This window comes from Mastigoproctus giganteus, chromosome 1, assembly GCF_048544385.1.
Source record: "Mastigoproctus giganteus isolate SK-2022 chromosome 1, ASM4854438v1, whole genome shotgun sequence".
Lineage (NCBI taxonomy): Eukaryota > Metazoa > Arthropoda > Arachnida > Uropygi > Thelyphonidae > Mastigoproctus > Mastigoproctus giganteus.
In genome coordinates, this window is record NC_143575.1 from 252930270 (window position 1) to 252957862 (window position 27593).

At 38.3% G+C, this 27593-nt stretch overlaps 1 protein-coding gene across 4 annotated transcripts in view; it reads right to left on the minus strand.

The window, feature by feature from the left end:
• The window catches only part of LOC150091771 (uncharacterized), a 165146-nt gene extending 142367 nt beyond the window's left edge, over positions 1 to 22779 (minus strand). For 2 of the 4 annotated variants that reach the window (XM_090376882.1, XM_090376855.1), the window contains exon 1: positions 22647 to 22779. In XM_090376882.1, coding sequence (XP_090233008.1) covers positions 22647 to 22665 — 19 coding nt within the window. In that variant the 5' untranslated portion in view covers positions 22666 to 22779. The remainder of the gene's footprint in view (positions 1 to 22646) is intronic. The other 2 variants (XM_090376864.1, XM_090376874.1) reach the window with 2 other exon arrangements.
• Positions 22780 to 27593: the final 4814 nt, after the last annotated feature.

The window sequence follows — 27593 nt, forward strand, 5'->3', positions numbered from 1 at the left end:
GAGCGAACAGAGAGAAAACTGGATAACCAATTACTAAAAACAGTTGGCAAACTATAAGATGAAAGCTTGTTAATAAGATTTTTATGCCAAACACGATCGAAGGCCTTTGAGATGTTAAGAGCAACTTCTTGTGTTTCACCGAACTTTTCCATTTAATTTGTCCATAAATGGATATCTTAAGCGCCGGATTCCGTCAGTGCGATCCACACGTGACCGCACTGACGGAATCCATATTGGCAATCGTTGATCAGATGGAAGGTTTCTAGATAGTTTAAGAGTTTGTGGTTAATTGGTTTCTGCATTACTTTAAAAAGAGTAGAAGTAATTGCAATGGGATGATAATTGGATGGGAGAGATGTGTCACCCTTTTTTTGGAACTTGTGGATATGAGCAAATTTCCAAGCAGAAGGAAAAACACCTTGGAATAAGAAAGTGAAAAAAAGGCAGCAAACAACAGGAGTAAGTTCAAGAGCACAGGTTTTGAGAACAGGTGGAGAAATACCATCAGGACCTGGAGCTTTCTTAGCATCAAGATTCGTCAAAATCCTTCTGACATCCTTATGATGGAAGACCACACGAGGCATTGAATGGAGCATGCTGGGATTGGTGGGAGGTGTTTTATCAAGATCACTAATACATGAGTTGGAGGGAAAATGGGATGCTAGCAGGTCAGCTTTATCTTTGGCTCAAGTGACAACAGAACCATCTGGTTTTGACAGAGGTGGGAGCAGAGATGGACAAAAGTTGCGGCCAACAGCTTTGGCAAGACCAGAATGCTCAGCTACCATTAGGGCAAGAAGCAAGTTTTCTTCTCTTAGCCTGTTCAAAATCTAGATTGGACTGAATAATAACTGCTTTATAATTGTTGCGAGCTCTGGTGTAGCCAGAAAATGAAACTGAAGAATTGGAAACAAGCCAATTACGATATGCAACATTCTTTTCTTGTACAGTCTTAGCACATTTACTGGAAAACTAAGGTTTAGATAAAGGACGAGATTTTAAGGTGGTGCGTGGAATAAAGCATTCCATTCCTACAAGAATAATTTCACTGACACGATCTGAGCAAACGCTGACATCAGGAGTTTTGAAACAGTAATCCGACCAAGGAAAAGAAGTCTCACAGGTCATCCCATTTTGCATTCTTGTAATGCCAGACAACATGAGGTTGGGAATAGCCATGAGATAAAAGTTCCACTGGAGAAGAGACAATCACCAAGTTGTGATCCGAGGTGCCTAAAGGACCACTCACTTCGACCGTGTACTTAGAAGGGTCGTTTGTGAGAAAAAAATCAAGCATGTTGGCTGTATGGTTAGGATTGTCCGGTATTCTGGTAGGTATATGAACAATCTGTGCGAGGTCATTAGCAATTGCAAAAGCCTCAGCATCACGACCAGCTGGTTCAGCGTGACTAGAAAACGGAAGCCAGCTGGAGTTGTGAACATTAAAATCACCAAAGAAAATTACCTCACTGTTAAGTTGGACTGGAGAAAGTCCAGTTGCAAAGAGAGGAAGTGAAAGAGTTCCAAATGATTAGTGGAGTTGGGAGAGCAGTAGAGACAACAGATGAATCTGACAGAATGAGGTAGAGTGATTTTAAACCAAAGAAGATCGGAATGGATATATTCACAAGTACCACCTTTGAGGTGAAAGACATCATACAATGAATAATTTGGGCAATTGAGATGAGCAGTGGTTGAATCAACCAATAACTGAGATTGTGTGAGAAAAAAGTACATGGGGTTTGGCAGACTAAGTAGAAATGGACATCATTAAAGCTGATGTGCCAACAACTAACAAAAAAAAAAAAAAAAAAGCTAAGAATATACCTAGATCCTTGACCTAACCTGGCCTCGACAATGCCCCCCCCCCCACGCATACACACTACTCAGACTCCCTCCAGTCACTATCTTGCAGAGTAGAGGCAGCAAGATCATACACTAGCTGATCCGGAAGCCTCCCAGAGAGTTTACCTTGACCACTTACATTGGTTCACACCTGGGTAGTCGCCCACAGTGCACAGGGGTTATACCCAGGATTACAGACAGTCCCATCATTGTGAAGGTGCAAGAAGAGGATTTAGCTGTCACAGACTATCCAGACTTCGCCAAAATTAGGTCCACTTGACTTGAGTGTCACCAGAATATCAGTTCCATCAGCGTTTTAGACTCCCATGTAGCAAGCACAGCTTGCCTGGCATATCTAAGAGAATGTCTGTAACAGCCTCAAGGACCAAGTTTAACACTATGTAAGTATATATACTGTTGTAGCAGCAAAGGTAATTGGCCAGGCTTTAATTGGCAATGTTCAGAGGAGCGTGCACACACACACACACACTGCAGAAAAGCAAGCAAGCAACCTTGAAGCTGCAAAACTTTATCACTCCCATGATTTGGTTTTTTGAGACATTTTTTACTGGGAGATTAACACTTGCCTACAATAGAGCATTTGGATATTTCAGCTGGTAACTAAGTGGAGAACACCACCATATCACTTTAAAGAAAAGAGAAAAATCTGATTTAATAGTGCTGTTAGAGAAATGGAAGGTGGTTCACAGTAGCATAGAAAACTCTTGTGGGCCTGCAGTGCAAAATTTGATTTTAGGCACCAAGATTATAATCCTTTATTAGCCCAAGAAAAGAAAACTTGGTATTGCCCCTAATCCAGTTTAGTAGAAAATTTTTTCGTCTTTGTGGCCTAGAAAAGGTCACAATGAATTTCTGAGTATGTGATTACTGGGAACACAAAGAACAATATAGTATCCATAAAAACCATTTGCAAAAATCTGTCAAATCTCATTTAAGGCACATTTAAAGACAAGATGGGCCTTCAGAAGAACGATGCATTCCACATTTTTGTTTCCACTATTTCTTCAGTTCAGTATAAGAATGTCAGAGATGTTTAGGTTATTGTTGTTGTTGTTGTTATTTGGTTTTTAGGAGCATTAGCAACTAAGGCCATATTGCTCGGGGATATGCGGTGGTCATTCCCTGACCTTTCCGCATCCTCCGTATTTGGTGGTGACGGGCTCGAACCCCGGTCTAATCAAGAAGCGTGTGCTACGCACTGCTGCTCCTTCCCACCTGGCTACGGAGGCGCCTAAGAGAGATGTTTAGGGGTCACATTGTTTGCACTGGTTTGTTACATATATGCCATGCTTCTGGGAACATGGTCTTAATACTAGAGTGGTCAGGTGCATAAGTACAAGTGCTTTGAGTGAGCATGGTTCAAGCCTGCTTAACTATTAAATATGGTGCTATTTCTTGTATTCTCTCTATCTTGTAAGCTCCTCTGATAGTGTGGTCATCCCAGAGTATAAACAGAAAATTATTTATCTGGTGAAGACAAACACCATCGAGGAAGAATTTTAAAAAAAAGTAAAAGTTGCCTACATCAGATTTGTTCCTAAAAGAGATACTGCCACATTTGATAGAGATAATGCCAGTAATCTATAATGGCATGAAAAGAACAACCCAACCATAATTTTTGATGAGTGCACCATATATGCCAGCATATTAAATGTAACCAGAAAGACTATAATTATTAATAATATTGATGGTCAGGCTTAATGTCTAAGTTTGCAGATGATAAAAACATTGGCAGTGTGGTTAATTACAGATATCAGGGCAAGCCACTACAATGTGATCTAGATAAATTAGGCAGACGTGCTGAGAAGTGATAATTTAAGTTTAATATCGACAAATGCAAGGTACTGCATATGAGTAGCAGCGACCCCAGAAAATATACCATGCAGTAACATATTCAGAGTAATGGAGAATGTAAAAGACCTGGGGGTAATTGTGCAGCCAGACATGAAGTTCTCTGAGCAGTGCAGATGGGTGCTAGGGTAGCTCATAAGGTTTTGTCAATGATATACAGTACAGAAATTTAGCCAGCAGGGAGAAGGAGATAATTATTCTGCTGTGTAAGGTCACATCTTAAGTACTTCATACAGGTCTGGAAGCCTCGTTTTAGGAAAGATGTGGACCTATTAAAACAAGTGCAAAAAAGAGCAACGAGACTAGCAAGGGGAACAAAAGGATACCAAGAAAGATTAGTTCTGCAAATTACAGCATCTGGAAACCAAGCACCTACAAGATTTAACTGAGTAGTGGAGAATGTAAAAGACCTGGGGGTAATTGTGCAACCAGACATGAAGTTCTCTGAGCAGTGCAGATGGGTGCTAGGGTTGTTGTTGTTATTTGTTTTTTTTTAGGAGCATTAGCAACTAAGGCCATATTGCTCCGAGGATATGCGGCGGTCAATCCCTGATCTTCCCGCAGCCTCCGTATTTAGTGGTGACGGGCTCGAACCCCGGTCTAATCAAGAAGCCTGTGCTACGCACTTTTGCTCCTTCCCACCTGGCTATGGAGGCGCCTAGAGGTGCTAGGGTAGATCATAAGGTTTTGTCAATGATATACAGTACAGAAATTTAGCAAGATTTGACTGAGGATTTTAAAGCTCTGAATGGACTGAGTAGCTAAATATTGACGTCATCCTTACTCTAGCTCAGACAGCACCCGAGAGGGGGGACACCAATTTAAAAATGAGGAAGGATAGTTGCAGGATAGATGTACAGAAATTTCTTTTCAGCCTGTGGGTAGTTTGAATAAATTCAAGAAAAAACTAAAAGTGTTAGAGGGAGTGGGCAGGTGATATGGAAAGTTTTGTTTTTTGCAGATGTTGTATTGCTACTTCTAATACTTCCAACAGAATGTAAATCATGGAGCAAATGAACATATTTAATAATTTACTTTTCATGGATAATAAAAAAATAATAATAAAAGGAGTTAGGTAAATTCTCAAAAGTATTTCTTATTTATTCCCTTAATATATATGTCATTTTAGATCAGTGGTTTCTAACCAGGGTGCCGCGTAATTTGGGTTTAAAGTTACTTAAACTTATTATTATTTTTGTAATTTATATATTTCATTATAAAAAGATGTATGGTATCTTTTCAATTTTGTGGTGATCTATAATTGATGTTTATTTAGTACCTATATATAAAGAATAAAATTATATACATATATATATATAATTTGTAATAGCTATCGTATAACATTTTTTAAAATATTAACTAAAACAGAGAGAGAGAGAGAGAGTGAGAGTGTGTGTGTGTGTGTGTGTGTGTGTGTGTGTGTGTGTGTGTGTGTGTGTGTGTGTGTGTGTGTGTGTGTGTGTGTGTGTGTGTGTGTGTGTGTGTGTGTCAGATCTAACAGGCAAAAAATTGAGTAGGGGTGCCACAAAATAAAATAAATTACTTTGGGGTGCCGGTATTAAAAAAAGGTTGAAAACCACTGTTTTAGATAATGGTATGCATACAGAGATATCACTTATTTCAATAAAATCATTCGTGATTTTATTTCCTTGAGCAAAGCATTAGCATTAGTAGAGGCATTTGATGCAAGAAAGCAAGCTTATGCAGCATCAGCCAAAAAAAAACAAAAAAAAACCCACTTCCACTTCACCCCTCTGTTCGTTCAAAAAATCTGTCCAGCTGAGCCTTAAACTTATTTAGGCTATCAACCTCCACCACAAGGGATGGAAGTCTGTTCCACCAACCACCACCCGCTGGCTAAAGGCAAATTTCCGCACGTCTATCCTACATCTGTCTTTCCTCAATTTGAATTTATGCCCTCTCAGGTGATTTTTCTGAGCTAGAGGAAGAATCCCATCAGCATTGATGCATGCTTAAACCATTCAAGGCTTTATACACCTCTATCAGATCACCTCGCTGGTGCCTAGTCTCCAGACACTGTAATTTGCAAAACTTAAGCCTTTCTTCGTAAGAGCACCCCTTTGTTCCATTCACTAATCTTGTTGCCCTTCTCTGTACTCGTTCCAGCAGCTCTACATCCTTCTTGAAATGAGGCCTCCAGACCTGTATACAGTACTCTAGGTGTGGCCTGACCATTGCCTTATACAATGGAATAATCACCTCCTTATCCCTGCTGGAAAAATTCCTGTATATCATTGACAATACTCCATGAGCTACCCTTGCAGCCCGTCTGCACTGCTCAGAGAACTTCATATCTGCCTGCACAACCACCCCCAAGTCCCTTTCATTCTCTACCACTGTCAGTGTAGTACCACAGAGTTGATACGTTGCTCTGGGGTTGCTGTTTCCCATGTGTAGTACTTTACATTTGTCAATGTTAAACTTCATTTGCCACCTCTCAGCCCATCTGCTCAACCTTTCCAGATCCTGTTGCAGCAGCATAGTGTCAGTAGTGTCCTTGACAACCCTGCCAACCTTTGTATCGTCTGCAAACTTGGACATTAAGCTTGATATACCATCATCAATATCATTTATAAATACAGAAAACAATAATGGACCCAACACTGAGCCCTGAGGGACTCCACTAATAACATTAGCTATATGTAAATGGTGGGGTGAGGGAAATTATCCAATTAAAATGTTTATTCAGTTGCAAAACAAAAATGAATACAGAATTTAAAACTGTTACTGCAGGATGGTCAATCCTTTCCTGAAACATCTCACATATTACATTGGAAATGTATCAGATACAACCTAGAGGTAAATCCACATCAGGCACAATGCTACTAAAATCAACACCCCCCCCCCCCCCGATCAACATATAGCACTAACAAATGATTTTTGCTAGGTAAAGGAAATTTATGCTAACCTCTTATATAATAAATGTTTGTCCTCAGATAAATGATGTCATGAGAACCTTATAGCACCCCTACTTACTATACTAAGAAAAAGACTAAAAGGAAGTATACAGTAGCCAGGACATAAGGATACCCTAATTTTGGAACCTGGGTTACAATTTTTGGCAAAAAAAAAAGTGGAATTCACTATACGTCAGTGCTTTCCAAGCATTTTTGATATCAACACATTATGCATGTACAAAAACTAATTCAACACTCCTTTTTTTTTGTTCCTTATCTTTAAGTTGATGGTAAATGCAATGGAATGTGACTTCCTTTGTTTTTTGTAAATTTAATGTATTACTCAATAATTTTAATCAACCAAATACATCAATATATGCAGTGGAACGAAATCAGAGTGAAAACAATGCTGACATAGCGGCAAAGTATGGCAACATCTGAAAATATAACAACATCCACTGTGGATAGCTTCATCTCTGATTTTTCTAATTGGTATTTTTTATTTTTTTATATTTTTCACATCAGAAGACACCACAAACAAGAGCTGCATAGGCCACAAGTGGCAGGTGTGCAGTTGGTCGGCCACCTGACCAACTGCAAAGTACTGCATATGGGTAGAAGTAACCCCAGAGAAAAGTACCAACTGTGTGGTACTACACTTAAGGTGGTAGAAAATGAAAAAGACCTTGGAGTAATTGTGCAGGCAGATATGAAGTTTTCTGAGCAATGCAGATAGGCTGCCAGGGCAGGTCACGGGGTTTTGTCAATGATATATAGGAATTTTGCTAGCAGGGAAAAGGAGGTGATTATCCCTCTGTATAAGGCAATGGTCAGGCCACGCCTTGAGTACCGCATACAGGTCTGGAGGCCTCATTTTAGGAAGGATGTAGATTTACTTGAGCGTGTACAGAGAAGGGCAACAAGATTAGTGAGGGGAATGAAGGGATCCTCTTATCAAGAGAGGCTTAAGTTCTGCAAATTGCAGTGGCTGGAGACTAGGCACCTGTGCGGTGATCTGATTGAGGTGTATAAGGCCTTGAATGGGTTGAGCACGCTGAATTCTGATGGGATCCTTCCACTTGTTCAGATTACGAACCTAAGGGGGCATAAATTCAAATTAAGAAAAGACAGATGTAGATTGGATGTGCGGAAATTTGCCTTTAGCCAGCGGGTGGTTAATTGCTGGAACAAACTTCCATCTGTCGTTGTGGAAGTTGATAGGTTGAATAAATTTAAGGAGGAACTGGACAGGCATTTGGAGGGAATGGTGTGATTTTTTTTTTTTTTTTTACTGATGCTGCATAAGCTCATACATTTGCTTTCTTGCATCACATGCCACTACTACTACTACCCGTATTACAGCACGTAATTGTTCTGAGTAGGGGGGGTGGAGAGCTATCCAATTAAAATGCTACCTAGTTTGCAATACAACAAAATTTCATAAAAAACAAATACAGAATTTAAAGCTGTTACAGAAGATGCTGGAAGTGCCGAGCCTGCTCATGTAGACATGTCATCACTCTTTCTAGCATGTTTGATGCAACTCTACAAAGAATATGTAGAGCTGCCTCACATTTAACCATCAATGGCACAAATGCAATTCTGAAATGTTTTGCTTCAATCTTATTTGATATCTGTTTAGATATTTATTACTGGATGTCTCTTGGCATTGCAAAAAGATTTGGATGCAAAGCAATGTTTCAAAATAAACACATTTTCTGAGGAAAAAAAAAAAAAAAACAATTACACACCTCACTAATAAATACTGTACTAATACTAAAATACTACAGTTCTCAAAATGAAACTGCCTTCTCCCATACATCTAAAAATATCTTGCTCCATATCCAGTGGCACTATGTGCTCTGTTGCAATAGTTACAAATCATTACCTATTAAACTCACCCCCTCACTAATCTGATCTATATCTAGAATCCACAAGAGAGGTTTTCAAATGTGTTCTGTAAAACCACTGTGTTATATAAAGGGATTAAAGGTTCTACAAATGTTTTGTTTCTAAATATACTGGAGTTTCACAAAAAAAGTGGATTTGCAAAAGGACCATGCCTGAAAATAACTGTAGGCACTGGTCTAGATTAGTGCTGCTCAAAAGTGTGGTCTGCAGACCAGTGCCGATCCGCAAACTGTTTGCTACTGGTTTGCGAGATTTGTATTTTACAAAAGTACCGGTCCGGGACAGATTGGAAATAAAAGAAACTGGTCCTTCACTGCAGTTAGTTTGAGAAGCACTGGTCTTAGCATTAGCAGAGGCACATGATGCAAGAAAGCAAGCTTATGCAGCATCAGCCAAAAAAAAAAAAAAAAAAACCCTTCCACTTCACCCCTCCGTTCATTCGAAATACCTATCCAGCTGAGCCTTAAATTTATTTAGGCTATCACTTCCACAACAAGGGATGGAAGTCTGTTCCACCAACCAACTACCCGCTGGCTAAAGGCAAATTTCCACACAATCTATCCCACATGTCTTTCCTCAATTTGAATTTATGCCCTCTCAGGTGATTATTCTCAGCAAGCGGTAGTATCCCATCAGCATTGAGCATGCTCAAACCATTCAAGGCTTTGTATACCTCTATCAGATCACCTCGCCGGTGCCTAGTCACCAGACACTGTAATTTGCAAAACTTAAGCCTTTCTTCGTAAGAGCAACCCTTCGTTCCGTTCACTAACCTTGTTGCCCTTCTCTGTACTCGTTCCAGCAGCTCTACATCCTTCTTGAAATGAGGCCTCCAGACCTGTATACAGTACTCAAGGTGCGGCCTGACCATTGCCTTATACAAGGGAATAATCACCCCCCTATCCCTGCTAGAAAAATTCCTGTATATCATTGATAAGCACCATGAGCTACTCTTGCAGCCCGTCTACACTGCTCAGAAAACTTCATATCTGCCTGCACAAATACCCCCAGGTCCTTTTCATTCTCTACCACTGTCAGTGTAGTACCACAGAGTTGATATGTTGCTCCGGGGTTGCTGTTTCCCATATATAGTACTTTACACTTGTCAATGTTAAACTTCATTTGCCACCTCTCAGTCCATCTGCTCAACTTTTCCAGATCCTGTTGCAGCAGCATAGCGTCAGTAGCGTCCTTAACAACCCTGCCAACCTTTGTATCGTCTGCAAACTTGGACATTAAACTTGATATACCATCATCAATATTATTTATAAATACAGAAAACAACAATGGACCCAACACTGAACCCTGAGGGACTCCACTAATAACATTAGTCCACAATGAGCAGTGTCCATTAATTACCAACCTCTGTCTTCTGCCACTCAACCATCCCTTTATCCATAGCAACAATTTGCCACCAATGCCACACTGCTCCAATTTATGCAGCAGTCTTCCATGTGCAACAGTATCAAAAGCCTTTCTAAGATCCAAATATATAATATCAAAGTTATTCCCTGCATCCAATTCTTCTGTGACTACATTATAATATCCAATCAAATTGGTCAGGCAAGACCTTCCCTTAACAAAACCATGCTGTGTCAGAGCTATAACTGAATTCTTGTCAAGATGATCCTGCAGTGCTTTTTTAACCAGTGCTTCCATTAATTTTCCCGGAACAGAAGTTAAACTCACAGGTCCATAATTACTTGTGTCAGCCTTTGATCCTCCTTTGTGAATTGGGTTACATTTACACATCTCCAGTCTGTGGGTTACATTTGCACATCTCCTACCTCCCCTGAGTCCAAGGAAGCTCTCATAATTATGGCTAACGGTTTGCTTACTTCCTTTGCTGCCTCCTTTAATATAACTGGATAGATCCCATCCACCACAGGTGCCTTTTTTGTATTTACCTTCAACAATTTCTCCTCCACTTTAATCTCAATTATTACAAGATCATCTAGCTCACTGCCAGTGTTTACTTCATCTATGGCATTCCCCTTCCTGATTAACTCCTCACGTGTGAATGTAGATGCAAAATATTCATTTAGTTTGTTAGCTACCTGAGCAGGATCATGAACAGTTGAACCATTGATATCAAGCGGACCAATCTGATTCATCCCCTTCCTTCTAGAGTTTACATAAGTAAAGAACTCCTTGCTGTTTTTCTTTGCATCCCTTGCTAAAGATTTCTCATTATCTGCCTTCGCCTGCCTAACCTCCTTTGTAACTTGATTACAGATCAACTTATATCTATCGTAGGCTTCTGTGTCACATGTTAATTTATATGTATCCCATGCATTTTTCTTCTCTGCCATATGTCTCATTAGTTCATCTGACATCCATTTAGGCCTGAACCTTGAACAATATTTCTTAGTTGGTATGTAAAGCCTAGTAGCTTCCAAGATAAGTTCTTTGAATGCTTCCCATTTTGAGTTTGCTGTTGGTAACATCATCAGTTGGTCCCACTGTATAGAATTTAAATACTGTCTCAGACCATCGAAAACCTTTACGAAAGCAATAACCCTTCCCTTTACCCCTGATGGTAGTTACCTCCTTGAGTAAATCCCACTTCAGCACACTGTGATCCCTGCCACCTAGTGGTTCCTGTATTTACAGATTCTTAATGCATGAAGAATCACTACTGATAATCAAATCACGAGTAATGCTCCCTCTAGTTGCCTCCCGAACATGCTGATTTAGAAAACAATCATCCAATAAATCCACAAAAGCCTTGCTAGTGTGCGAGTGACCAACCCCCAAATTCCAGTCAATATCTGGGAAATTAAAATCCCCCATTATAAGACTCTGATTTACTCGCCCACTATTTCCCTGTACAGTTTCTTATTATACTCATCAGAGTCATTAGGCCTATAGCACAATCCTACTCTCAATTTTGATCTCCCAATGCTTATGTCACACCAAACTGACTCGACACTGCACCATCCAGCGATGTCGACTGGCTTCACTTCCTTGGATTTTGTGTTTCTTAACTAATAGCATAACCCCTCCTCCCTTCCTATCCTGTCTATCCTTTCTGTAGACGTTGTACTCCCCAAATCCCAATTCTGCATTACTTATATCTCTGTGACACCACGTCTCTGATATCCCAACAATATCCGCCTTTGATGTCTTGATGACTGTCAATACCTCTGTGGCAGTCCAGTCCTTGTAAGTTAATTATCAAAACAGATTAGGCTCCCTATGAGCAACTTAGCAATTCTCATAGGAGTCATGGTACAGAATTCAATTTTTTACCCCTAGATTTCTGATCCTGTTGTCAGACTGCCAAAGGAAACTTTATTGCCCTCATTTATGAAAGGTATATTTTCAACTTTTTAGTCCTGGAAAAGGTCAAAATGAATTTGAGGATGTGATTAGAAGCAACATGAATAGCAATATAATGATATAAAAGCTGCTTGTAGCAATCTGCTATATCTCATTTAGAGTACATTTTAAAGAAGGGGGGGGGGGATCTTAAAAGTGTAAGCAATAGTGCATTCCACACTTTTTTCATCTTCATTCTTTCTTGAGTTTGATAAAACGAATGTCAGGGGTATCTAGAGAAATCTGCATTTCAGGAAGCCCCATAGAGATGGTCAGTTGCTAGACTTTGAAACCTATCTACACAGATCAGCCCATGTTCTAAGCAATTATCTGTTAGGTAATTGCACATCCAGGCCAAACCAGCATGTAAAACCCTTTCCCCAACAAAAAAAAAAAAAAAAAAAAGAGAGAAATCCAGTAATAAATATCTAGACTTTTGAGTTTTGGTTCAGACAAATACTGACTTACAGTAACAGTATTCACCCTATCCAAGGAAAGCCGTACGGAGTAACTTTAATAACTATTCCAAAATATTATTACTGGTTATAAAAGAATTATAGCTCAAGAGACAAAGCTTGGCCATCTAAAATAGTAGTAGTAATGGCAACTGATGCAAGAAAGCAAGCTTATATAGCATCAGCCCCCCCCACCAAAAAACCATCTCACCCATCTGTACCTTCAAAATATTTTACTAGTTCTCACTTGAATTTATTCAATGCATTCACTTGCACAACAGATGGAAGCCTGTTCCAACAATCAACAACCTGCTGGCTGAATGCAAACTCCTGAACATCTACCCTGCAAGCATCCTTCCTCAATTTGAATTTATGCTTCCTCGTGTGTGTGTGTAGTCTCAGCAAGTAGAACAACACCACTAACATTCAGCTTACTCAATGCAGTAAAGGTTTTAAACACCTCCATTATCTCCCCACAGGTGCATAGTTTTGAGGTACCGAAATTTGCAAAATCAAGCCTTTCTAGGTAAGAGCACTCTTTTGTTCCCTTCGCCAATCTTGTTGCCATTCTAGCCACTCATTCCAGCAAATTTACATCCTTCCAGACCTGCATACATTACTAAAGATGTGGCATAATTCTGGCATTATACAAAGGTATAATCACGTCCTTATTCTTGCTAGCAAAGTTTCTGCAAATATACAAGACCCCATGAGCTGCTCTGATCAGAGCATTTGATATTTGACTGCACAATTATCCCTAGATCTTTTTCATTTTCTACTGCTCTGAGTGCAGTATCACACAGTTGATAAGTTATTCTGGGGTAACTGCTGCCCAGATGCAGTAACTTGTATTTGTCAATGTTAAACTTCAAGTGCCATTTCTCAGCCCATTAAAGCAATTTTTTAAAAATCTTGTTGCAGTAGCTAATCCTGATGACTGCCATTAACCACTGTGCCATCCTTTGTATCAAATAACAGTGAGACAAAGACAATATGACAGGAGGGAGTATATGATGAGAGCTTTGTCTATCAATTCGGCCCTGGAGAGATTGTGCAAGGCTCAAGGGGTAGAATTTTTCTCGGCCCTGTCTGTGCTTGTTAACAGGAGAGTTCTTCTACAGTGATGGGATACGCTTAAATAGAAAGGGTGCCAGAATATTTGCTGATGCCAGAGGCAGTGTTAGGTGGGTTGGAAAACTGCTAGCTTGGGGGAGGGATATACAGACTAACAGATTAACAGTAGCCGCTGGCAGAGGTGAAATGATTCTTGCACTGCGTCTATTGGAAAGGGCAGCCTGGAAAACAGGGTGTAGTGGATTCCAGAGACTGCTAAGAGTCATTGCAGAAAAAGTAAATACATGAGCTGTGTTAGGGTAGCTAAGAATAGGAACAGGTGAATGTATACTTGCATGTACACCAATGCTAGGAGTTTGGAAAATAAATTTGATGAATTTGAGATGTTGGTCAAAATATCAAAGGCAGATATTGTTAAGATATCAGAGACATGGTGTCACACAGATATAAGGAATGCAGAACTGGAATTTGGGGAGTACAATGTGTGCAGGAAGGATAGACAAGATAGGAAGGGAGGAGGAGTTACGCTATTGGTAAAGAAACACAAAATCCAAGGAAGTATAGCCAGTCGACATGGCTGGACAGTGCAATGTCGAGTCAGTTTGATGTGACATAAGCACTGGGAAAGCAAAATTGAGAGTAGGAGTGTGTTATAGGCCTAATGACTCTGATGAGTATAATAAACAGATGTATAGAGAAATAGAGTGGGCCAGTAAATCAGTGTCTTATAATGGGGGATTTAATTTCCCAGATACTGACTGGAAATTTGTGGGTTGGTCACTCACATACTAGTAGGCTTTTGTGGATTTTCTGGATTGTGGTTTTCTACAGCAGCATGTTCGGTAGGCAACTAGAGAGAGTAATACCCTTGATCTGATTATCAGCAGTGATTATTCATGCATTAAGGATCTGCAGATAAAGGACACACCAGGTGGCAATGATCACAGCGTGCTGAAGTGAGATTTACTTAAAGAGGAAATTACCATCAGGGGTAAAGGGAAGGGTTTTTGTTTTCGTAAAGGTTTTCGATGGTCTGAGACAGTATTTAAATTCTATACAGTGGGACCACCTAATAATGTTACCAACAGCAAATTCAAAATGGGAAGCATTCAAAGAATTAATCTTGGAGCTACTAGGCTTTTCATACCAATTAAGAAATATTGTTCAAGGTTTAGGCCTAAATGAATGTCAGATGAACTAATGAGACATGTGGCATAGAAGAAAAATGCATGGGATACATATAAATTAACAGGTGACACGGAAGGCCTATGACAGATATAAGCTGGTCTGTAACCAAGTCACAAAGGAGGTTAGGCAGGAAAAGACAGATTACGAGAAATCTTTGGCAAAGGATGAAAAGAAAAATAGCAGAGGGTTCTTTACTTATGTAATCTAGGAGGAAGGGGATGAATCAGATTTGTCCACTTGATATCGATGGTTCAACTGTTGATGATCCTGCTCAAGAATCTAACAAACGAAATGAGTATTTTGCATCTACATTCACACATGAGTCATTCAGGGAGAGGAATGCCAGAGGTGAATTAAACTCTGGCAGTGAGCTAGATGATTTTGTAATAACTGAGAGCAAAGTGGAGAAGAAATTGTTGAAGATAGAATGGCATCTGGGGTGGATGGAATCTATCCAGTTATATTAAAAGTGGCAGCAAAGGAAGTAAGCAAACCATTAGCCATAATTATGAGAGCTTTCTTGGACTCAGGGAAGGTACCCAGGACTGGAGATGTGCAAATGTGACCCCAATTCACAAATGAGGATCAAAGGGCGACAAGTAATTACAGACCCTGTTAGTTTAACTTCTGTTCCAGGGAAATTAATGGAGGCACTGGTTAAAGAAGCACTGCGGATCATCTAGACAAAACTTCAGTTACCGCACAGACACAGCATGGGTTTGTTAAGAGGAAGTCTTGTCTTACCCATTTGATTGGATACTATGATATGGTCACAAAGGAACTGGATGTAAAGAATAATTTTGATATCATATATTTGGATCTTAGAAAAGCTTCTGTTGGACATGGAAGACTGCTGCACAAATTGGAGCAGTGTGGCATTGAAGGCAATCTGCTGCTATGGAGAAAGGGATGGTTGAGTGGGGGAAGACATAGTGGTAATCAATGGACACTGTTCTTCGTGGACTGTTATTAGTGGAGTCCCCCAAGGTTCAATGTTGGGTCCATTGTTGTTTTCCAATATCAATATCAATTTATTAATGATATTGATGATGGTATATGAGGTTTAATGTCCAACTTTGCAGATTATACAAAGGTTGGCAGAGTTGTTAATGACAGTACACTGCCGCAACAAGAACTAGAAAAGTTGAGCAGATGGGATGAGAGGTAACAACTGAAGTTTAACACTGACAAATGTAAAGTACTGCATATGGGAAGCAGTAACCCCAAAGTAATGTATCAACTGTGCAGTACTACACTGACAGTGCTAGAGAATGAAAAGGACCTACAGATAATTGTGCAGGCAGATATGAAGTTTTCTGAGCAGTGCAGATGGTCTGCAAGAGTAGCTCATGGTGTCTTGTCAATGATATACAGGAATTTTTCTAGCAGGGATAAGGAGGTGATTATCCTCTTGTATAAGGCAATGGTCGGGCCACACCTCGAGTACTGCATACAGATCTGGAGGATTCATTTTAAGGAGGATGTAGAGCTGCTGGAACGAGTACAGAGAAGGGCAATAAGATTAGTGAATGGAACAAAGGATTGCTCTTACGAAGAAAGGCTTACGGTTTTTCAAATTACAGTGTCTGGAGACTAGGCCCCCGTGAAGTGATCTGATTGAGGTGTATATAGCCTTGAATGGTTTGAGCATGCTCAATGCCAATGGGATTCTTCCTCTTACTCAGAATAATCGCCTGAGAGGGCATAAAGACAGTTATAGATTAGATGTGTGGGAATTTGCCTTTAGCCAGCAGATGGTTGATTGGTAGTTTTTATTTGGTTTTTAGGAGCATTAGCAACTAAGGCTGGTTGGTTGGTTGGGTTTTATTGGCGCATTAGCAACTAAGGTTATAATGCGCCAAAACCTGGTGGCAACTAGGGCCATACTGCTCCGGGAATATGTGGTGGTCATTCCCTGATCTTTCTGAATCCTCCGTATTTGGTAGTCACGGGCTCAAACCCCGGACTAATTAAGAAGCATGTGCTACGCACTGCAGCTCCTGCCCACCTGGCTACGGAGGCGCTAAGGTTGATTGGTGGAACAAACTTCCATCTGTAAATAGATTCAAGGCAGAACTAGACAAACATTTGGAGCATGTGGATGAGTGAAATGAGAAGTTTTTTTTTTTTTTGACTGATGCTATATAAGCTTGCTTTCTTGCATCATGAGCCTTTACTAATGCTAAAGACAATAACAATTTGAGGAAAAAAAAAAAAAAACACATTACATTGCATTTTATGATAAAAATTTAACTAGTTAAAAATGGAATAACCTCAATTCGATACAGTAATTATTATTATTAAATTGTTTAGCAATGGCTTATTGTCGCAGTACTGACCTGAACATCCATAATTAATTTGAATTCATATAAGGCAAAAAGAATTAAGATTAAACTATTTAAAAACATGCCCTAAAGAGAAAATAGAGCATAACGTTTTTCTAGGTCGTAGTCTATAAAAGAATTCATTTGGAATTGTGCATTTAAAACCAAGAGACCTGATGTATGATTTTCAACATTATCATCATCAGTCGGTTATCATGGTAATAAAAGAATGTAATACAGTAATCCCTTTAATGCAGTACTGATGAAATCTTTTACAACAAAAAAAATGAAAAATAACATGATTAAAATAAAACTTAAAAAAAAAAAAAAAAAAAACAGCCAAAAAAGTATGTGCACATTATTTGGAACATTCTGCTTACATAAAATATAATGGCCATTAAAAATGTTGGCAACACCATTAGTTTTCGGGATAAGCAATATCTGCCAAAATATGAATTAAAAGAAAAATAAAAGTGGGGAGGTTTTATATAATGGAGGCACACATCAGTTCGAATGGTCATGTAATTCAGTGATCATGATTCAAATGAGAAAAACAAATTTAAATGAGGCACCATATTTTCGAAATTTCCAATACAACATACTCTCAAATTCTATATGAAGAAAATGTTAAAGTGATGTCAAGGTTCTGAATAACCACTTATAACTGATGAGAAAAGTTACAGTCCAAAGGTATGGTGACCTGAAAATTATTTTGCTGAAGTTCATATATAGGATAATAATCTGGGCATTGTTAATACAATTCTCAGATGTCTTAATGAAATCTGATGGTATCATGAATCATGGTACCAGGATATTTACATTTTAGATGTATTTTTTTTTTCTCCCCTTCTTTTCAGATGTGCTTCATTCTACAAAACTGATTGGTTTATTTTGTAATCAGAATGCGAATAAAAATCCTTAATCCTAATATCACTAATTTAATTTATTTAAAGTACTGCATTAAATAACCATACATTTTGGTGAACCATGCCATCTCCTCCTGTGGTAAAAAAAAAAACAAAAAAAAAACCTAAAAATAAAATTACTACATAGCAGCTGTTACATTTCCATCCTGGACAGATGCATTATAGCCAAAGCAGCTTATACGCCATCAAACCCCCCATGACAATAGCAACCATCCTAGACAGCACAAAGAACTGGTACCATATGAGATGAGGTATTGAAATAATCAGAATAACTGACACATCATTCATTTAGAGCAGCAGAACTAAATTGCAATGCTGTTTCTCACATGACTTTAATTTCCAGGTTTTTATACCTCACTTTTTCTCTAGTTCTTTGTTTCTTGTGCTATCTAGGATAAAAATATAAGGCTGTATGCCATGATTTTATCATCAATGCTTTTTAGCACAGAAGGAGACATAGTCTTCTGAAATGTTTGGTTATTTAATGTACACGTTATATTTATTAAATTATCTGATGTGTAATCTGAATGACATCAATGACATTTTTTCAGGTTTGAAAAAATAAAATGTAGTGCAATGCACTTCATCAAAGATTGTTCACCTGGTCATGGTGAATTCGAAGAACCTTGCATATTTAATTTCTGAATAGGTTTATATTATTACTACTTGAATTCTGTGGAATTATATCTGGAATCTACATTAAAGAACTCATATTGTTAGGCTGTAGGTGAGTAATTCTATCAAGTTTTTATGCTTAAACTGGAGGACCCAATTGTAATGAGAGGTCTACAGATGGGCAATCTGGCAAGGGATTTTGTTTTATTCAGATTTTTATTGGATTTTAAGCATATCAGCAACTTAGACCATACTGTACTGTATATATTGTCTGTACAAGTGTGTGTTTAGGCCAATCTGCATACTGTGCAGGCTGAAAAACCTGGAATAACTTACAGGAGAACCGTACTCCCTCTGCCTAAGACCGGCTAACTACAGCCCTGACCTGAGAAGCCTTGAGAAATTCCTCTAGTCCAGTCTATGATGGGTCTGAAACCCAGATCCCTTTAAATGAGTGACAAGTTGTGACATCACTATTCTGTCATGACCTGAGAAGCCTTGAGAAATTCCTCTAGTCCAGTCTATGATGGGTCTGAAACCCAGATCCCTTTAAATGAGTGACAAGTTGTGACATCACTATTCGGTCAGAAGCCTTGAGAAATTCCTCTAGTCCAGTCTATGATGGGTCTGAAACCCAGATCCCTTTAAATGAGTGACAAGTTGTGACATCACTATTCTGTCATGACCTGAGAAGCCTTGAGAAATTCCTCTAGTCCAGTCTATGATGGGTCTGAAACCCAGATCCCTTTAAATGAGTGACAAGTTGTGACATCACTATTCTGTCATGACCTGAGAAGCCTTGAGAAATTCCTCTAGTCCAGTCTATGATGGGTCTGAAACCCAGATCCCTTTAAATGAGTGACAAGTTGTGACATCACTATTCTGTCATGGATGCCTTTTATTCAGCAAGTCCAAATCCAATACTGTATCCTGTGAAAGGGTCATACATTGGATTTGATTTTTATAAAAATCAAATCTTAATTATTTTTGGCTATTTTTATAAAAATAGTCAAGATCAGAGGCAGATAACCAGCAACCAACATGCTTCTTCCCAGCCTAATCTGGTGCAGCCCAAAAGTGAATTCCACTAACTAAAAATTTTAAAAATTAGAAAACTTTTTAAATTTTAACAAAATAACTTTCTTTAAAGGGGGGGAAAAAACACATTTAAAAAAAAAAATAGAACAAAACCTTAGGCCTTTAAAGATAATTTTATTTTTATGCAGCAATATATTTTGAAAAATATAATTCCAAATATTACATACTTAGTTAGCAAATACTTTGCTTTTTAATACTTAGTGAATTTAAAAAAAAAAAAAAACACATAATAGTATGATAAAAAAAAAAAAAGAAAAGTACTTTGAAATATGAAAAAGAGGAAATGATAGATCCTGCTAACCTGAAATAAAATATTTATATTTCAACTCAGATTTCTAAAAGATATATCTGCGTTACATGCACCTCGAGATCTCCAGCAGCCCACTATCAAAATGTGCTTTCATCATTGGGCCAGCTTATATTAAAAAAAGAAAATTACAAAGCAAATATTTCTTTTGAAACCTCTTACTGATAATGACTATGAATCCCTTGATTTCATTTCTGCTGGCCCGTCAAAGCTACAAGTCATCTATTAGCAAGCCAATTAAAGTATATAACACACTTGATCCTTCCAGACTATTTCAAAATGTTCAGCCTAAATAGATTTTCAATGTCATTAATAATTTCTTATTTCAAGATCCATTAACATACTGGTTGGAATTATGGTTAAGCTTTTAAACTTGTGTCATAGCTATGACAAAAAACACAAACAGGGTAAACTGAGTTTGCAATTTGAAACAAAAAAATTAAAGCTGGAGGTAGGATTTATGAAACTGCAGATGCAGACCACACACAAATAAAAATTTAAAGTTAGCAGAGGCAGTATGTCTATCTGCAAGCTCAGAGTTTTGAGGATATAAAATTTTTACTATAAATTTGAGAAAACTAACATTATAACTTTCAGTATACAAAACTAATTTCTTATTTACCAATAACTTTTCTGAATCCACTTCAGGATTCGATTATCAAGAATTTCCCATTTTAATTAATTTAATCTAATTGTAGTCCTGGGGTAATGTATGCAGACACCATTGCACGATTCTCTAGCCTGTACACTGCCACAAAAAGTGTACAGTCCATTGTTGTTCCTGTGCTACAAATTGTATGCAATAAAACACTTACAATGAAGCTGTAAATTTTTGGCCATCCAAGTACAAACAATTATTTATCACTTTTTAATCCTTACATCATGCCTTTCACCCAACATATCAGATCAAGATAAAATTTTATTTTATTTTCTCAAATATGGCATTGCTATTGTTGATAAATTCTGAGCTGGCAAGTAGAAACGTACCATCTCGGTTGTTTTTTTTTTAAGTTTTGTTTCTTCCAATAAGGGAAGGCAAAAAAGACAATGCAACAATCCTAAAAGATTACACCAGTTAAAGATCAAGAAGTAAGGCCAAACACTACTCATTCTAATCTTAAAGACATATACAGAATTATCAGTTAGGAAATTTAAAATTTTACAAATAATTACAATAAACTCTCCAATGGTATCTTAAAATGGTACCATTGGTATCTCCAATGGTAATCTTAAAAACATATACAGAATTATCAGTTAGGAAATTTTAAATTTTACAAATAATCACAATAAACTCTCCAATGGTATAGAGAACCTTACTTCATAATTCCATGAGTTAGTAGATGAACTGATAATGTCAATAAAATAAAACTAATAGGCTCTAATGGAAAAAAAAAAAAAAGTCATAGTTGGACCTGAAACCTGTAATTTACTTTAAATCCGTCAGCAGACATGTGAGAATTATTTTGCTTCTATAAAATGGAGTGTCCAATTTTTAATTGTTAACTAAGGGGAAAAACTTTTCTCAGGAAGTATTAAGAGTTACAGCTTATGAACACTGTGGTTTTAGATCCCTGAAGCATTAAAAGGTAAATATATAAATAAAGGAATAGTAGGTCAAAATGATCCCATGCACTTGCTAATGTGTTAATTCTGAAAAATTATTTTTATTAATTACTAAATTTAAAAAAGTGAAATATTTATAATATTTTGAATTTACTATTTATATGTTGGAATACACTAAGAATGCAAGCAGTTAAAGTACTGAAATAAGCATTTTGCTGCATTCTATTTCACTCATCAATAAAATATAAAACAAGATGAGTTCCAATTATCTCTTTCCAGACATAACATCCGATGAAATCGTATCAATGGTGTATCTATATGCATATTTTCAGCAGGTTTTAAAATGTCTGAAATTGAACAGGCAATGAGTGAACAAATCAACTACATTTTATCATATCTTGAAAATGCTAATGCGTAGCTGAGGGCCAAGACGAACGGAATTAAATACTTGGGTTACGCATTAAGATTAAAAATCGCCTGTGGTAAATACTATCCAATTGCTTAATTCGCCTCGGGTAAAAGGAGAGAATTAATTGTAAATGCAAATTAATGACCATAAAGTTAAGTGCAATTCATAGTAAATACATCTCGTTTGACAAATCTGAATTTTATTTTAGTTGTGCATTCATTTTCTGAATCTCACCTCCCTCCCTTCTAATATAAAAAAAAAAACAAACAAAAAAAAAAAAAAAAAAACACCGTCACGTAACTAGGTCTTGCCATCACTGATGACGACTCCTTGTGAAAATTTTAACCTAACTTTTTTTGAGGATTAATAAATAAAATGAAAGGAAATGTGCCCAATAATACAACTTTCCAAGTACTGATTTCACAATTACTTATTTACAATTTTATTCCTATTTCAATTCTTTAGGCTTAGTTAACGTTACGCCTACTTCTTTCGGAGCGTAGGCTTTTATGTTAAACATTACTTTCAAGTTCCATCTTTCAGTCTCCTTTTCTAGCCAATCAATATCTTACTTAATTACATTAATTCGCCTAAATCGATTCCTTAAACATGAAATTCGCTTCTTTTCGATAGATTTGCTTAAAAAAGTGAACATGATGTAAACTGTCAATTTACAAGATTCAATGGTAGCACCCAAATTTGCTGGACGTCTCTTTCCCAGTTGGAAATCACTTTTCATTATATCAATATCTGAGACATTTACGATTAAACGTAATAACAAATCAATTAATTAATAATATGAGCAAAATAAAGAGCTTACCTTTCTTATCGGTTGACATTAATCACATTAATTTAAAGGTTTCTCGCATAGGTTTCCTGCTCTCTGAATCGTCTGCAAGAAGCAATTCACAACGAACTACTCTATTTCGTGACGTCACAAGCAAAAACACCAGAGGGAAGGATGATTGGATGGATGGAAGGATGTACACAGAAATTTTTGTCTCATCCAGTGATTATACTTTATAAAAAATACTTAACAGCAAGAATTTTACAATGAAAATTTAATAACAATAAACGATATTTTGTTTATGCATATACATTTTAGATAATAAAAATTGAACTAACGTAAAAGAAAATCGGGAATTTCTTTTACGTTGGTTTTAATTTTCTCTTATGATGAACAGGAAAATCCCCAAAATTTATTGCCATTTCCAGCAAAATATATTTGAAGAGGAAATACCATTACTACGTAAATTTATATATAAATTTCAGTTTACTGAAGCACTTTAGAGATGTAAACCATCTTCAACACTAAAACGTAAATTAGGTTGGTCACCCTTCCGGATTCTATCCACTGACAAATATGATGAGGAGAAGATCAAAGTGTACCAAGTCCCATGGAAAGCCTGAGTACCATATCGATCTAAATGTCGATATGGAACATTTTACGAAATGGAACACTCGTCAATAAAATATCTTATTTTTAATAATCAAGTATGAACGTGACATTTGTCGATGCATGCAGTGCCGGATTAAGGTACGGGCTAGCAGTCCTTGCCCGGTGCGCCAAAAAGAGAAGAACAATGAAGCAAAAATATCTATATTATCCTTAGCAAAGGTCGCCGAAAAATCATTTTGCCCAGGGCAGGGAAATGGTCCGGGAGTGGATGCATGTGACAAATCGGTACCCCGTTCCAGTACTACGGTTCATTTCGAGTTGTGTATTGGCTTGAACATTAAATGAGCTGACAACATACACATGCGGTTTTCCTAAAAGCTTTAATATTTTTGTCAACCAGGCATTCTTAATTTTCTCTCTACATTGGTTATTGTTGTTGGGTTTTAGGCGCAAAAGCAACTTAGGCCATATTGCGCCGTATATAATGTCGGTGGTCGATTCGTTATTTGGTGAATTTCAGGTAGAAAAAACCATGCTACCCTCGCCTAAGACCGACTAACTCAAAAGTTCCGAAATGGCCTATAAAAATTCCTCACGTCATTTACGGGATTCGAACTCAGATCTTTACCACTAGTGTGGGTAGACGGTAATTATGCCAAATGCTGTCCCCGAGGAACCCAAGCTATGCTATTTTTTTTTCTTAAAATGTAATTATAAGAAAAAATATTTGTCTTTAATATTGTTTCCTGATTTCCTTAGTTTTAACTATATACCTTAAGGTTTTATTTTTTATTTTTTTTTTTTTTTATGTGAACCCCAAACACGAGAGGTATTAGAACCTATAGTACTTAGTACCGTGCATGGGTTGGAGGTTGAGAAGACGAAAGAAGATATTTGTTGACATTGGACTTGAACTTCTGTAGATTGTAATTTTCAGGAAATACGTATGAAGGAAGGTTGTTCCAGAAAACGGCAGTTGAATGAATAAATGAGGAAGATGAAAAGTTGGTTCTGTGGGTTTGAAGTTGGACAGTAAATGGATGTTGGCTGGTGGCGGCACGTGTTCGGACTGTTTTGAAAGAGAGAGCGGGAATTATAGAAGCCAATTCAGAAGAACAGTGCCCATGGAAATATCTGTAGAAGAGGCATGCAGCAGAAACAGTACGTCTATGAGAAAGCGAGTGGAGAGACTCTGTTAGAGATGAATCATTAATTAACCTAACTGCCCTCTTCTGAATGGAATCAAGAAGCCTGAGAGAGGTTTTGGGGGCACCACCCCAAATGTGGGAACAATATTCCATGGCAGGGCGGATTTGCGATTTATACAGAGTGAGCAGCTGTTTGGAAGAAAAGTAACGCCGAGAGCGAAAGAGAAAACCAAGTTTTTTAGATGCAGAGGAAGCAATATTTGTAATGTGCTTGTGCCAAGAGAGATTAGAAGTCAGGGTAATCCCCAAAAGAGATATATCCTTTTGCCTAGAAATTGGAGTGTCACTAAAGATAAGCATAGGAGCAGAAGAATCCTTTTTGCGAGATATAAGACAAGACTGAGTTTTAGAAGGGTTGAAATCAACTAAGTTGTCTTTGCCCCACTGGAGAATTACCTGAAGATCGGCATTTAAGGAATTGGTAGCAGATTTTCGAGAAGTTGAAGCTGATTGAGCAGGGCAAGGTTTCTCAAAATGGAAAGTTGAATGCAATGTGCTATCATCGGCAAAACTATGGATAGGATTTCCAGTCAATGGAAGAAGGTCATTGATATACAAGAGGAAAAGAGTGGGGGAAAGAACTGAACCTTGGGGGACACCGGCATTAGTGGAGAAGTTAGAAGACAGAGAGCCATCTACCATCACCCTCAGTGAGCGATCAGAGAGAAAACTGGATAACCAATTACTAAAAACAGTTGGCAAACCATAAGATGGAAGCTTGTTTAGAAGACCTTTATGCCAAACACGATCGAAAGCCTTTGAGATGTCAAGAGCAACTGCTTGTGTTTCACCGAACCTTTCCATTGAAGTAGTCCATAAATGGGTAACATAAGCCAGAATATCACCAGTGGATCGACACCGACGGAATCCATACTGGCGATCGTTGATCAGACGGAAGGTTTCTAGGTAGTTTAAGAGTTGGCGGTTAATTGATTTCTCCATTACTTTAGAAAGAGTAGAAGTAATTGCAATGGGACGATAATTGGATGGGAGGGATTTGTCACCCTTTTTAGGAACTGGCTGGATATGAGCAAATTTCCAAGCAGAAGGAAAAACACCTTTGGAATAAGAAAGTGAAAAAAGGCGGCAAAGAATAGGAGTAAGTTCAGAAGCACAGATTTTGAGAACAAGTGGAGAAATACCATCAGGACCTGGAGCTTTCTTAGCATCAAGATTCATCAAAATCCTTCTGATATCCTTTTGACGGAAGACCACAGGAGGCATTGAATGGACCGTGTTGGGAATGGTGGGAGGTGTTTTACCAAGTTCATTAATACATGAGCTGGAAGAAAAATGGGATGCTAGCAGGTCAGCTTTATCCTTGGCTGAAGTGACAACAGAACCATCTGGTTTGGACAGAGGTGGGAGCAGAGATGGGCAAAAGTTGCGGCCAATAGCTTTGGCAAGAGACCAGAATGCTCGGCTACCATTAGGGCAAGAAGCAAGTTTTCTACTCTTAGCCTGTTCAAACTCTAGTTTGGACTGATTAATAACTGCTTTACAATTGTTGCGAGCTTTGGTGTAGGCAGAAAATGAAACTGAAGAATTAGAAAGAAGCCAATTACGATAGGCAACATTCTTCTCTTGAACAGCCTTAGCACATTTATTGGAAAACCAAGGTTTAGATAAAGGACGAGATTTTAAAGTGGAGTGTGGGATAAAGGATTCCATTCCTGCAAGAATAATTTCACTGACACGATCTGAGCAAACGTTGACATCAGGAGTTTTGAAACAGTAATCCGACCAAGGAAAAGAAGAAAAGAAGTCTCGCAGGTCATCCCATTTTGCATTCTTGTAATGCCAAACAACACGAGGTTGGGAATAGCCATGAGATAAAGGTTCCATTGGAGAAGAGACAATCACCAAGTTGTGATCTGAAGTGCCTAAAGGACCTCTCACTTCGACCGTGTACTTAGAAGGGTTGTTTGTGAGAAAAAGATCAAGCGTATTGGCTGTATGATTCGGATTGTCCGGTATTCTTGTAGGTAAATGAACAATCTGTGCTAGGTCATTAGTAATTGCAAAAGCCTCAGCATCTCGACCTGCTGGGTCGGTGTGACTAGAAAACGGAAGCCAGCTGGAGTTGTGAACATTAAAATCACCAAGGAAAATTACCTCACTGTTAGGAAAGTTGGACTGGAGAAAGTCAAGTTGCAACGAGAGGAAGTCAAAGAGCTCCAAGTGATTAGTGGAGTTGGGAGAACGGTAGAGACAACAGATGAATTTGACACAATGAGGTAGAGAGATTTTAAGCCAGAGAAGATCAAAGAGAGGAGATTCCAAATTGCCAAGTCTCTGACAGGGAATAACAGAACGGACATATGCACAAGTACCACCTTTGAGGCGAAAGGAATCATACAGCGAATAATTTGGGCATCTGAGATGAACAGTAGTTGAATCAACCGATAACTGAGATTCTGTCAGAAAAAGTACATGGGGTTTGGCAGACTGCAAGTGGAAATGGACATCGTTGAGATTAGAATTGAGACCACGTATATTTGTGAAATGAATTAGGAAATCCTTGGGAGGTTTAGATCTTTTCGCAGATAAGCTTGTTCTATTAGTTTGACAATTCATGGTGTATTCAATAGTAAGAAAAAGTGGGTGGGACATGCTGTATGAAGTAATGAAATTTTTGGATATGGCGTACATGTGGGAAGAATATACCCAGATCCTTGACATAACGTGGCCTCGACAATGCTCCCCGCATACACACTACTCGGACTCCCTCCAGTCACTATCTGGCAGAGTAGAGGTAGCAAGATTATACACTAGCTGATCCGGAAGCCTCCTAGAGAGTTACCAATAGGTTCGGTCCGGTGTACTAACTAGCGGCCGGCCTGCGAAAACCGTTTTAGAGCTGTACCCTCGAAATGTAAGGAATATTGGATCTCGCCACAACGTTCATCATAACCTCAAAAGTCATCAATCATACTGCATGATGGAAGAGATAGGGAAGGGTTGACCGGAACTTAGCTCTAGAGACTAAACATGGGTTCCACCACTTCAAGCCTCCAATAAGCAAAGTGGTGGTATTTCGCCGGTTGATGAGAGTCATCTACCACCTAGTACTGCCTGGTAACATAGAGGGGCGGCATTCCTCCATGTGGTGTGGGCACCACACCTCGACCCCTGCTTACGTTGGTTCACACCTGGGTGG